The sequence below is a fragment of the Numida meleagris genome, chromosome Z (assembly GCF_002078875.1).
Source record: "Numida meleagris isolate 19003 breed g44 Domestic line chromosome Z, NumMel1.0, whole genome shotgun sequence".
NCBI classification, from domain to species: Eukaryota; Metazoa; Chordata; class Aves; order Galliformes; family Numididae; genus Numida; species Numida meleagris.
The window spans coordinates 8,896,538-8,909,712 of NC_034438.1; the positions used below are offsets into that span (position 1 = coordinate 8,896,538).

Genomic DNA, 13,175 nt, shown 5'->3' on the forward strand with positions numbered 1-13,175 from the left:
ATTCATTTAAAAGTAGACGGAAAAGGGAAATATGAGTGGACTGATAACAGAAGTGCATTAGTAAGATGAGCAAAAAGGACAGAAGGGGCAAGGCATGAAAGAAGATAAAAGGAATGTTGTGTAATGAGCTATTCTAAAATTACATTACTAGTAAGGAAAGATGCAAAGAGATCACTGATCCACTGAGAAGCAAAGGGAAAATTATTAGGTCATGGCAACAGGAAGCTGTAGTGGTGATGCCTTTTCGTTTGCTTGGTCTTCAATAAAAGATGCTTTCAGGTGGTTAATGAAACTAAACCGAGGACAAACAAGTAAGGACCTGGAAAGATTTGTTCACTTTAAATGATTTAGTTGTTTCCTAATTGGCAATGCATTTAGACAGCAATTGGCAGGAGCAGTCTGAGCCCTCTTATTTATTATTTTAAGACCGCTGCAGGGCAAGTTGGGCTCTGAAAGGAAGAGGTATTGCATAGAGCTTCCAATTTTCAAGAGAAAGTATGGTAATTTGCAGCTTAAATTGCCCAGATTGTCTCCCTACCCCATGTTGATTCAAGGTATTTGGAAACACTGAAAAGTGAACAATGAATAACCAGTGAAAGTCCCCACTGGTTTTGCCGAAAAAGAAAGTGTCAAACCAATGTATTTTCTTTCCAGAGCGGAGTGGTAGGTTTGGGAGCAAGAGAGGAGAGGTGTAGCCATCCCAAGAGTAGCTCCAAGTCACACTTGGCATAATTATTATGAAAAGTGTTTCATGAGCAAGTGCAGTTACTCTGCATGCATTTCAGTTATTCTTTTCTGTTGGTTCATCACTAGCTGCTATAAACACAGAGGAAGTTGAAAAAAAGCCGTGTGTGAACAGCGCCTGCATGGTGCATATGCATATAGACATAAGTGTATATATGTCCGCACACACACACACACATCATCTGATAAGGACAATGAGACTTCTAACATCAGTGGAACCCAAAGAGTGGGAGGAGAAAACAATGGTAACAGAAGCAGGCTGGTGGGGATAGTATGTAAAATAAGTGCTTCAGAGCAACAGAAGCACAGGTAGTTGAGTGCGTGTCTTGGCAGGTTGTATCTTACACGGAACTGAGTGGTTATGACATCTTTCTATAGTGAAAAATGCTCATTTTTACTTTTCAATCAAGTTTATTCGTTTGGAGAGGTTGCAAATATACCACACCTCTTGATGTTTCAGAAGAAAAGACAAACCAAGTGGTAAGTGCGGAAAGGGAAGGACCTCTGCAAGCAACCTCAGCAGCAGTTCAGGGCTGATGGTGGCAAGGCTGTTGCTCACTGCCTGCTCCTTCTGCCACCAAGGAGATATCTCCTACTGTAGAGGGATGCCAGTGTCCTGGCATCCACAGACTTCACAGTCATATGAGAAGCAATTTAATTAAGCAAACATATGAGCTCTTGCAGCAAAAAGGCCATATTTACTGAACATTGTTTTGACTGGTAAAAGCTTCTCAAGCGGGAAATGTTTCCAAGACACTTTCCTTATTTAGAATATGCTTGAAGCTTTGCGTGGATCTGACTGTGCTTTCCAACAGGATTTCCCTTTCTTGTCAACAGAATAACTTCCCAGCCAGCAGCCGTGAACGGCTGCAGGACCTGAAGTCTACAGTGGATTTGCTGACCAGCATTACTTTTTTCAGGATGAAGGTAATGTTATGTGTGGGGGTGGAAATGGAACCTCTGCAGTTCCTCCTGCAGGAGTTGTTTTCTAATTTTTAAACCATTTTTTAAATGCTGTCGTGCTTTAGACACTTAAGGGCAATGGCCATGTAATAAACATGCACAATACTTCACTCTGCTTTCTTCATGAAGATGAAAGCTGTTTTTTCTCTGGAGTTCTTGAGTTGTAAATTTGGCACATATTAATTTTGAAAAAAATGGGAAGATGGGAGAAGAGAGAAGAAAGAAAGGGAGTTGTCTTCAGAAAAATAATTTACTTCTGTTAATAGCATTATGAAGCTTTTCCTATTAACTATCTACAGCATTTATCAGTCACAACCATTTCTTCACCATCTTTATCAAAAAAATATTTTAAAAAGTATTTCTCGCAGGGTAAGATACTGAAATGGTGTAGTATCCCCCAGTAGAGATCTATGAAAGATGCTCTGTATGTTAATGAGCCAATTCTGTATCAACGTTTAATGAGATTATTTTTAACTTTTGACTTTTGTTTCTATGCCTCGTTTTAACTGGTGTAGCGGGTTAGGATGTCTCACAGTAATTTTAGTCCTGTCAAAGACAGTTTCTCATGTGAGCTATTTGAGTAAGTGCCTATAATTCTAATCTTAAGCTCTTTGGTAAATAATGTTTTATAACTTTCAAAATAAACTTTTGATTCAGACTCAGACCTGCCTTGAAAGTTTGATTTGTAGAAATACTCTGAAAAGTGTAGAGCTAGTGATGATAACAAAATTGTCCCAGAGTATGGTTTTATTCACAAGGTGATGTCTCTTGCAGTTTTTAAGTAACCCTGCAGTTTTTCTAATGCATTGTAACAAAGAAGTAATAAAAAGCTCTGTTGCTGCAAGAAGGCGAAGTGTATCAACTGGCTTGTCATGTAGGATTATGGTATAATTTAAAATGCAGTAATGCCAGTGGTTGAAGATGCCCTTAACGTACTGTGTTTAAAAGTGTACAAGTGTTTGTTCTTCAGCAAGACTTTCCAGATTAGATGTATTTTCCTCTGATAGTCTGTTATGTATTCTTCCATTGGTTAAAAAGGTTTGTAGAAAATCCTGTCAGTTTAGCAGAAATTGTGTTGACTTGGTTCAGATTATACACATTAAGCAATGTGATTTATTTATTCAGAGGAATCTTCCTTGACATGTCAAAATCTCTCTTATGCTCCAAATGATCCTGCAGGGCCATAGGTGCTGTCGCTCCTGTTTTGTACCAGAGGAGGCAAGCCAAAGAGGCAGGGCAGACTCGTTCATTGATCCTTTCGGGTCACAGACAGTTCAAGCTGCTGGAAGCAGGTCTCCTGATTCCTGGGTAGCTCCCAGATTGGTGACTTGTTCTTTCCCAGCTCTATTTATGAACAATACCTTGACTCTTTTTGTTGTCTCTCTGCAGGTTCAAGAGCTTCAAAGTCCACCCCGAGCCAGCCAGGTAGTGAAGGACTGTGTAAAAGCTTGCCTCAACTCCACATATGAGTACATTTTCAACAACTGTCATGAGCTGTACAGTCGCGAGTACCAGACAGATCCTGTGAGTAGCTAATAAGTAGGCAAAAATGCCTACCTACGATAATCATGCAAATACTAATTGATATAAAAAGCCAGCATAAACAAAATAAACAAAATCATGACTTATCTTCTGAATGCACAGAACTTGTAATCAATTAATGAGCACTAACGGTTAAGTGGAAGATGAGAAATTATTTTATACTAGTGGTCAGGCACTGGAATGGGCTACCCAGGGAGGTGGTGGAGTCACCATCCCTGGAGGTGTTCAAGAAACGTTTAGATGCTGTGTTGAGAGACATGGTTTAGTGGGGTTATTGGTGGTAGATAGATAGTTGGACTAGGTGATCTTATAGGTCTTTTCCAACCTAGCTAATTCTGTAATTCTAATTACACTACAACTTGTTTTCCCAGTGTCAGCATCTTTATTTCTTGAGCAGATATTTTTGAATGGAAGGTTTGATGCAACTTTGAGTGAGCAAACTGATCAAGGAGACTGTCTTTAGCTTAGATAAACTTTAAACAGTGAAGTTTTGCACTGTTTTCTGTCACCCAGTATTCTGCACCAGCCTTAGGATATATCCGTAGACAGAGTTTTCAAATCTGTTAGAGCTGTGCTGGCCACTCTATGGTAATGCAATAGAATGTGTCAACATGGATATAGTCATCAACCCAAGTGTTTAAAATGAAAGTATTTGGAACAAGCTTAGAATAAATGATGTCTCAGCAGGTCTTTGGGAGCCTGACTTGCTATTGCCATGGTAAATGACAAAAGGGGGATTACCTAGAATTGAGGCCACTGGTAAGGAACATGGTTTGGCATGTTACTGTGTTTTCTATTAGGCGAAGCAATTTGCCAGCAGACATAAATCACTTTAAACTCTTCAGAAAAAAGTGCTCACAAGTAATTACTGTTCGGGGTTTTAAGGAGCAAGGTGATCTGCATTTGCCAGCCTTTTCTTTACCCTTTAAATTTACACCGGTTTTCCAATATCTTCCTTAACAGAACAAAAATCAGGATCTTCCTCCTGAGGAGCAGGGTCCCAGTATCAGGAACTTGGATTTCTGGCCCAAACTCATCACTTTGATAGTTTCCATCATAGAGGAGGACAAGAATTCTTATACCCCAGTACTGAATCAGTAAGAATCTTCCATGTCCTTTATGGCTAATTCTTGTTTCTCTGTGTGCTCTGCTTTATGTTATACTGCTTTCTGTCTCTTCTGTCATTTGTGTATTTATAGAAGTACTTATCTTGTCTGTCTGTCTTTCTGTCTTATTTGTCTCTATCTATATAAATAACTCTTTTTGATTGCGATGGAAGAGTTTCAAAGGGTTCAGTTACGATGGCGTTCGAACACAAACACCCTGATTATTACAATCCTGAACTCAGGGAGGCACCTGAAAATGGGGTGAGAGTTCTTCTGTTGTTGTTTTTTTATTTTCCCCTGGATGCACATTAATGCACACAATGGTGCCCTGGTGATAGTACCTTATTTTGTTATTTAAGAAGGTGGTGTTCCTGTGCTGCACTGGGACATTGCATTGGGTGGGGTTGGCACATTGCAAAGCATTTGAAACTGCTTTGTTTTGTCTGTTGGATGCTTCTGCAACAATCCCACAGGACAGAGATGAACATTTCTGACAAAGTATTATGTACAAAAGGTTAGATACACCCTAGATATCATGAATTTAACATGACAGGAATACCTGATTACTGTGCATTGTAATCACATAGTGCATAGAGATCACATTCCCAGAATTACTGGAGATGTCTGTTCTGGGAGAGACATCCAGGGGTGGACTTCTTGTCTCGAAACGAATCTCAGCAGCAGTGTTATTTTCAGACTGTTTCATCTTCGTGATGCAGTTGAGTCCATGATCTCTAAAATCCACCTGGTGAATTATCTGGGTGAAGGAAAAGTCTGTTGAGATTTTCAGCTTGTAGTTTAGTCCGGAGCTGAATACAGAAGAACCCTTTGTTTGAATACATGGCTAAAGCCTTTTCCAAATGTCCCCTCAGGTTTCCTCAGGAACTTACTGTTGGTAAGATCAGTGCAGAGGTGATGTGGAGCCTTTTTGCCCAGGATATGAAATATGCCATGGAAGGTAAGACAGTTTCTCATGGCTGCCAGCTGACTTGCTGCTGTCTTCCTGTTCCTTTTCTAAGTGTCTTAAGCCCATGAGTAGCACCACTGTTCACAGCAGATATTTCTAGTGTTTTGGTTTTGACAGCTGCTTTGTGGCTGAGAATTGAAACTGAAAACTGCATGAAAAACTGCACTGTCTCCAGACCCATGTGTCTGGCTGTGCTGCAAGCTGTTTATTGTCATCTCAGCTGTTTTGAAATCAGAATTTCACTTTGGCCTGAGGATATGATGGCGAAGATCAGCAGCAGGTTATTTCTGCAGGTTACAGTGACAGAAAGGACTGAAAAAGTAGCTGGACTCTTATCTTGTGTAGACTGTCTGTGCTCCTGGTGAAAATGTGCTGCTAGAACAAATCCTCCCACAGACAATCCTTATTTTGAACAAATCTTTGTGTAATTCCATCACATGCACATTAAAAGAAGGATTTTACTGTTCCCGAACATGGGTTGGGCACACAGTGCACAACAAACTCCCAGAAAGAAATTCTGTCACTTGCGATAACTCTTCTTATGGCTTATTACAATTTCTGAACTTGGTTTTTGACCTCTAAATCAGTTTGCAGAGTGCTGGCTCCAGGCTTGAATACAGCAGACTGCAGATCTAGATGAATAGTTCTCTTTCTTTTGTTGGCTGCTTTTGATGTATGTCTGTACTCCACAGTGTCTTCCTCTTGTGAGGTTTTGTTGAGGTAAGAGCAGATATTAGAAAGAAGGGACCAAGACCTTCTGCATTAAGGTGTCTCTTTTATAATGTCTGTCACTGCTGGCACTTGCATTAGAGATCAGGCAATTATGATTACGTCATGTTCGCTTTCTCTAGAAACTGTTTGCTCCAGCAAACTCTTTAGGCCTCCTTTTCCATTTTGTTCTTATTTACTCCGTAGCACTCACCCTTGGGAATTCATAATACATTTTGCTCTTCTACATGTTGAAGGTGTCCTATCTTCCTCCTCTACCAGTAACGATGAGAATTGTAATTCTCTAGATCTGGCTGCTGGCTGCTTTTCTTAAGATTCCAGGGGAAGCCCTGTTGCATTCAAAATGCAGCTGCAAAAGATTCCTGATTGCATGTGTGAATCTGACTTTTTTCCTTTTTGAATGGCTCTGTTTGATTGCGAGTGTCCAGGCTAACTTTGAAGACTGATGGTTGGATTTGCTGTCTTCAGTTCACCTCTGTCATTTTTCAGTTTGAGTCACCAATATCTCAGTTTAACTATGCCTAGTGTTTTATAGTCCTGTATTTACCAGCTTGAGGAGTAACCCCTAGGTACATATCTAGTGTGCTCTGAAATCTGCATCAGGTATTTGACACAAAGCTAATCAGTTTTGCTGAGATAGGTGCGAATGAACCCAGAATATAATACATGCTCCTAACTTTCTTCATGGTGTTTTCCCTTGTGTTCTGTTCCTAAGTTCTGGATAACATGAGCTCATTCACCTCACCAAGTGGTAAGTTCATGCTTCTTGGTAGAGTATTTAGTTGTGAGTAGGCAAAGACTTTCAGCACCTTGGATTTTAGCACTTTGGATGTAATTGCTAACATTAGCCTTAGTGACCTTTAGTTTTATGCCAGCGATTCACAGGTCAGCAGAGAAGACTCAGAAGACTGTATGGCTGCTGCTGCTGGAATGGAGGATATGTGCTGCTTAAGAGACTTTTTCTCCATGGGCGACAGCTAAGTGTGCCTCTCCCAGCTGCAGCTCACTCCCTGTGCACTGAGCAGTCTGTGCGGGGTAGTGTCAAAATGCTGACGTACAGGAGAAGTGCATGGCACCTCTCTGTGCTGTTAGTGGGCAGCACACTGTAGGAGGGAGGGGGAAGACCTTTAGTTAGATGTGGGCCCTAGGCTGAGTTAGTGCTGTTTTTTGTTTTTTTTTTCCTGTAGGTTTCTATCACTAAATCTGTAGCCTTGTGGGAAGGGCATCAGCTTTCAGCAAGCAGAGTGTGGGAGATTTCTGGAATGCACTGCTTAGAGTCTTCAGAAGCAGAAATCTTGCTCATTTAGGGGTACTGCAGCATGCCCCTTTGGGGACCTCCTGAAGTCTAGAATTGCTAATGTACAAAAGATTCAAGTCATAAGAGTGAAATACCTATTTTCTCTTTAAAAGATGTTCTGGAACCAGTAGCACCAGTCACAGCAGCAGCATGCTAGAGTGCTGGAAGGCACGTGCACTGTAGGTCTACCTTTTGCCATCATCTCTCCTAAGGAGACTCAGATGCTGAGTCACAGCAGAATCTCCAGGATCTACCGGGTCTGTTTTTACTTTGCCCAAAACTAGTGAGAGTTCAGGGTGCTGTAAACAGCAGACCTGGCCCTTCCATTCTCACTAGTGAGGGCAGTACAGAAAACACAAATTCCCCAAGTGAAGAGGAATTCTGCATTTCCTCTATTACGAAGATATTAAATGACAGTAATAGAAAATTGTTGTCATCCTTAACAGCAATGTTGCATCTGATTTTGGGCACATCGGCATTAGAAGAGTTGTAAATTGGAAGCATCTCTGATATGAAGAGAGAATGAGTAGACTTGGCAGGCAGGATTGTAATAAATCATTCTGCCACAGTCTCACTTGTAATGAGGGGAGGTGGATCAAATGCGCACACAGATGCTATCTGTCTAGTGTTAGCACTTCAGCAGACTCGGGACCTATTAGAGTTTCTTTGCAGGAATTCACGATTACATATTAGAAATTAACACAAGGAAAGGAGGTTGGTGATTAAAAAAAAAATCCGCAGAGGGCAATTTGCTGGTCTATGGATTATGGATGTGGTGGAGGTCCTGTTCTCTGCCTCAAAAATAGTACTGGGCATCAGTATGTTATTGTATATTAATGGTGTGGCCTCACTGACCTTAAAAGCTCTCCTCCAGAGGAAACTGCAGATGAAATCTGCTGAGGAAATGAGAGGTCTTTTTGTGGCCTGCTGGGGATATAACGCAGTAATTGCTGCAAAATATCTGTGCAGCGTTCCAGCGTTGCTGCTGCTAAGCTCTTTAAAAGCCAGCAGGTTATAGAGCAGAGAAGAAATGCTAAGAGTGATGGCTCCTATGCTCTTCACTTTATTTCTTCTAAAATGTATTTCAAGCCAAGGATCTGGAATACAGGTTTATTTGAGTAAAAGATGTAATTTTACAAAGTATACATCTGACTGATGTTTCCTTGTTGCCTTCACGTGCTTAAATTTATCCCTTTACAAAGAGAGCAGTGATCAAAACCATACACAGAGTCCATTGATGAAGACAGATGGTACAAGCTGTTGGGAATGAGTGAGTTTGGGGCTGTTATTTTTCTTTGTGCTCCTGCCTGTTTGAGTTGTAAGAGCTCACTTTCGTCTTTTCTGTCACAAGCCCCACCCGTCTTTCGCATACGTAAAGTTCTCTTTTATGGTGGTAAGAGTTTTCCTTCCTTTTACTTTTCTGTGTCTTTGTCCCCCGCTGCCAGCCCTCTCCTTCAGTGTGTAGATGGCCAAGTAGCAGTCCTTGGGTTTATGCTTCTATGGTCGCTTTGCACCTTTCTTTTCTGCAGCTTAGCAGTGCTTGGAATGTCCTACCTCAGAAAAAATGCATATCAGGAAGAGGCTTGAATTAATTGCTTCTAGCACACTTCTCAATTCTGGTGAAACAGGCCTATTTGTGTCCTTTTTTTTTTTTTTTTTTTTTTTTTTACCTACAACCTTGGAACTTTAACCCCAATTGCTGCCGTTGCATACACGCAGTTGCATACGCACGATTATGCTTTGACAGCTAACATCTTGGCTAGGAGAATTACAGAAGAGAGTTGCTGAAGTTCATCTTGACTCATTATGTGAGCAATGTGAAAAGCAGAGGGCTCAAAGTCTCCCTTAAAAGCTTTTGGCTAAATGCAGAGAGCATGTCAAAAGCAGAGGGCTAAAAGTCTCCCTTCTGGCTAAATGCAGAGAGCGTGTCACAGTGAATCTGTGGTTTTGGCCTGATTGGTTAAAGCTGTGTCCCCCGCCCCCCGGCCCCCTTTCGCACCGTGGTGGTGTGATTCATACTTCAATCACAAGTGCTGCTGGCTTCTGCCTAGATGGCACTTTGGAAGATGGTAGTTCCCTTGTGAGTTCTTTGGGATTGACTTGGAGGAAGCCGTACCCTGTCACAAAGTGCAGCCAGCCTGAGTCAGACCTTCCTCTGCAGGAGCAGTTCTGTCCCCGTGAGGGAACAGCACCTGCGCCTATCAAAGTTAATGAAGTTATAATTGTCCATTGATTTCCTCACCCTTGCAGGGAATCGAGCGGGTACAGTTATTGCTCTGTTTGTTTCCCGTTATAGAACTGCAAGGTGAGCTTAGCATTTTCTTCTGCATTTGCTCATGAGGGAAATTAGTGCTTCAGACACTGAGTGAAGGATATTCTTCCTTAGTGCTCAAGAAGGAGGTTAGATTTGTTAAGGAAAAACTTGCATATGCTTTCCTCAGCTTCCAGTAAAAGCAAATTCACTGTGGAGAGTAATGGATCACAGCATCTGTGAAGTAGTAGCACATCTAAAATCACTTGGCTATCAAACCATCTCGCCTGGGGTTATGTATCTCAGGTACTGCACATTTTAATTTCTTTAAAACAAAGGTTGGGTTTCTTTCCCTTTTCCTTTTCCTTTTCCTTTCCCTTTCCCTTTCCCTTTCCCTTTCCCTTTCCCTTTCCCTTTCCCTTTCCCTTTCCCTTTCCCTTTCCTTTCTTTTCACATTGTATCTTTGTGGATCTGCTGAAAGTGAATCAGAAGAATTAGAAGGAAATTATATTATGCTGTTAAAGGGGTTTGCAGGCAACTCACTGGAGTGTTCCATTGCTTTGGGAGTTGACAAAGCTTGTAGAATAATTATGCATGAGAATTTCTTTGGTTTTTGTATTTTCAGTTGGATAATTCATAATTTATTTGGCCTTTCTTCTAGTGCATGTTACGGAGGCTTCAAAAGAAATCTGGAACATTTTTTAACGTTTTGGTGTAGTTGCACAAATTCACATTTTCGTGAAAATAGACAGTGTTTAGGATAAGCTTGCCTTTACGGGTAACTGCTTAGGAGGCTGTCACCATGTTACATCATGAGGGCATAACTTCTACTGGTAAATGTCTTTAGCATGTGTTGCTCATGTTGCACACGTGTGTATATTGATACTTGTACCGAAGTACTAGGTTTAAGCCATCTGAAGTTGAGAGAGACCTGCACTTTTTAACATAATTACATCCTGTTTACAAGTTATCAGCAGTGATGCCCTTGAAGAGTTGTTTCATGTACCCACACAAAGAGCTGCCTAGCTGCCTGTAATACATGGGGGATAGCTTGGGAAAAAGCATGGGAATCCTTTTGGGAGAACTTAACAAGTAGGATAAAAATGGGACTTGTGGGCTGATCAGAGTAGAGGTCAACAGCTGAAAGATGGTAGTGTGGATATAGGCTGCAAAGGTCCTTGAGGACAAAGACGTGGATTTTGTGTTTCTTGAGAGAGAGAATGGTGAGCAGTGGTCCAAGGAGACTATGTCTGTGAAATACAGGTCTGAGTATGGTGAGCGCTTTGGCAGTTTGAGAGATGAGCTGCACTGTGGATGTATGTGTGTTACACATGGAGCGACTGTGTTGTCCAGACATAACGTGTGTGCGAGGACCTAAGGAAACCTGGCAAGAGGAAGAGGCTCAGCTCAGATAGATAGATGTATATGGGTTGCTTCAGTGGGTTGTGCTCAGGAGGGCAGTACATGCTAGAAAGCAGTTCTCTTCTGAAAGAGAAGTGTCACGAACTTCTCCAGACTGAGATCAGAGAAGCTTCCATCTCTTGGTAGTTTCTTGTGTGCTAAGGACCTAAGAGTGGCAGCTGACTTGCTTACCTGCTGTACACATGCTGATGAGACCTTTCAGATGCAATCTTGTGCATGTGCAGACAGTTCATGTACTGCTTAAGACCAAACAAACTCTTTTGGGTTGTGTAGACTGGATTCAAATGCATTTGTTGGAAGGGTAACCTGTATGTGGAGGGTAAGGTTAAATAATAATAGCTAACTGAGACCAAGCTGGTGGTGAGTTGTCTGTACAAGCCCTCAAGGAGATGCAGGGCAATGACATAACATGCTCTTACTGTCCAGGAAGCTTTTTGTGGTACCAGAGAACAATTCATGGCCATACTGTGGGTGTGAAATGGAGTAAATTTGGTGCATGTGGAGTAGGAAAGGAAAAGGCCTTTCCTACAACTTTCCTTGCACCAGTGAGAATTCAGCTATAGATAAAGCTGGAATCACATTGGCTCTAATCACCACTGTCTTCGTGTCTACTGCTTCTTAGTGTCGTATTGCAGGCTAGATGTGTGCAGGGGAGGATTTTGGTGTTTTAGTGAAAATATGTGAGAGGACTTGCGTAGAATTTCACAGCTTGTCTGGACTTTCTTGTGATTGATATTGTCTAACTCTAAAGAACTTCATTCTTTCTACTGTTGCCTCATAGGGAATGTAGTCTAAGATGTTTGTATTGCCTTTGTTTATATTCAAGAATGAATGGATTCACTCTTCCAGATTTATTTCCTGCATAGATGAAATCTGGACTGTCATATGTTAAATGGAAAGTCCGTAAGAGACTGCTCTCTTTTTATTGCCGTGACAACCAAAAGTCTTCAGCATATGGGAGTATTGATAGGAACCACAGAAACAGTCTCCAGAGCCCCACTGGTCAACCACTGAGAACCCCTGTTCTTTGCCAAAATCCTACGCTGTGAAGATTTTATGGCTTTGTAGGTGCTTCATCCTGAAAACCATTGCATACTGCTGACATGCTTTATAAGACCTTCCCGTCCCTGATGCAGTGATAAAGGTAAATTCAGACCTAACTGCCTTTTTCCTTCCTCACAGAGCACGAGAAACACAGACTATGTAAGAGTGCGGACTATATGAATTTACACTTCAAAGTGAAGTGGCTGTACAACGAATATGTTCGTGATCTGCCTGCCTTCAAGGGAAAAGTGCCTGAATACCCAGCGTGAGTGTGTTATGTCTCCTGTAGTAATCCTCGCTATTCCTCTTCCTCGGTTATCCTGAGGGCAGACAGTTGGTTCTCCTATGGCTGCCTGTATATAAATATACCATTTATTCATTTCTTTTTCTCTATGTTTATGTGCATCTTCATTCCCTCTGGTGTTCTGTGCCCCTGTCCATGAAACAAATCAATATGTTATTGTACAACCTCTTCCAGAGATCTCAAAAGGTTTAGCAGTAGTATGGACTGTCTTTTAAGTCATTTTGTATTTACGATGTCGATCCTTGAACAGCAGACTTCTAGACAGGTGCTTATGTTCTAGTGTTAGTAGATACAGCTTTATCTTTACTGTATGTACGTCTGTATTTCTGTGTGCAGATGTGTTACACACACACCAGGATTTCTAAGTAATGGTAATGTTTTTGTTTTTTTATAAGACTGGGTGGTTTAGTTGGAAACACGTAAGCTGTTGTTCTTAAGCTCTGAGCAATTGTTCACAAGTTCTATTTAACTTTAAATGAGAAACAGTAGATTTCAAGCCTGAGGAAAATTTGAGCCTTAAAAGTTGTGTGATCAACCCAGGAAGAACACTGTAGCTGAAGCCCTTCCCCTGTTGTAAAGCAGAAGCAGGTGGGTTGTTTCTGGCCGTTGCTTGTCTAACTGGTTTTCAGAAGCTTGCAATGATGATTGCTCCACATCTTACTGTTATCCCTCCACTGGTTTTGGGAGGTTGAACACTCTCCACCTTCCCCCCTCCAAATCTTTCTTGCTTCAGTTGGAGCTTGTTTTATCCTTTCCTCCCAGCCTGGATGCTGGGAACAAATTTCTTCTCTTTTACGAGAGTCGCC

The 13,175-nt window shown here is 41.4% G+C and overlaps 1 protein-coding gene across 4 annotated transcripts in view; it reads left to right on the forward strand.

The window, feature by feature from the left end:
• UNC13B (unc-13 homolog B) overlaps positions 1–13,175 on the forward strand; it is a 210,848-nt gene that overhangs the window by 157,700 nt on the left and 39,973 nt on the right. For all 4 annotated transcript variants that reach the window (XM_021379970.1, XM_021379973.1, XM_021379974.1 and 1 more), the window contains 5 exons: positions 1,582–1,671; positions 3,097–3,231; positions 4,213–4,346; positions 5,228–5,313; positions 12,204–12,330. In XM_021379970.1, coding sequence (XP_021235645.1) covers positions 1,582–1,671; positions 3,097–3,231; positions 4,213–4,346; positions 5,228–5,313; positions 12,204–12,330 — 572 coding nt within the window. The remainder of the gene's footprint in view (positions 1–1,581; positions 1,672–3,096; positions 3,232–4,212; positions 4,347–5,227; positions 5,314–12,203; positions 12,331–13,175) is intronic.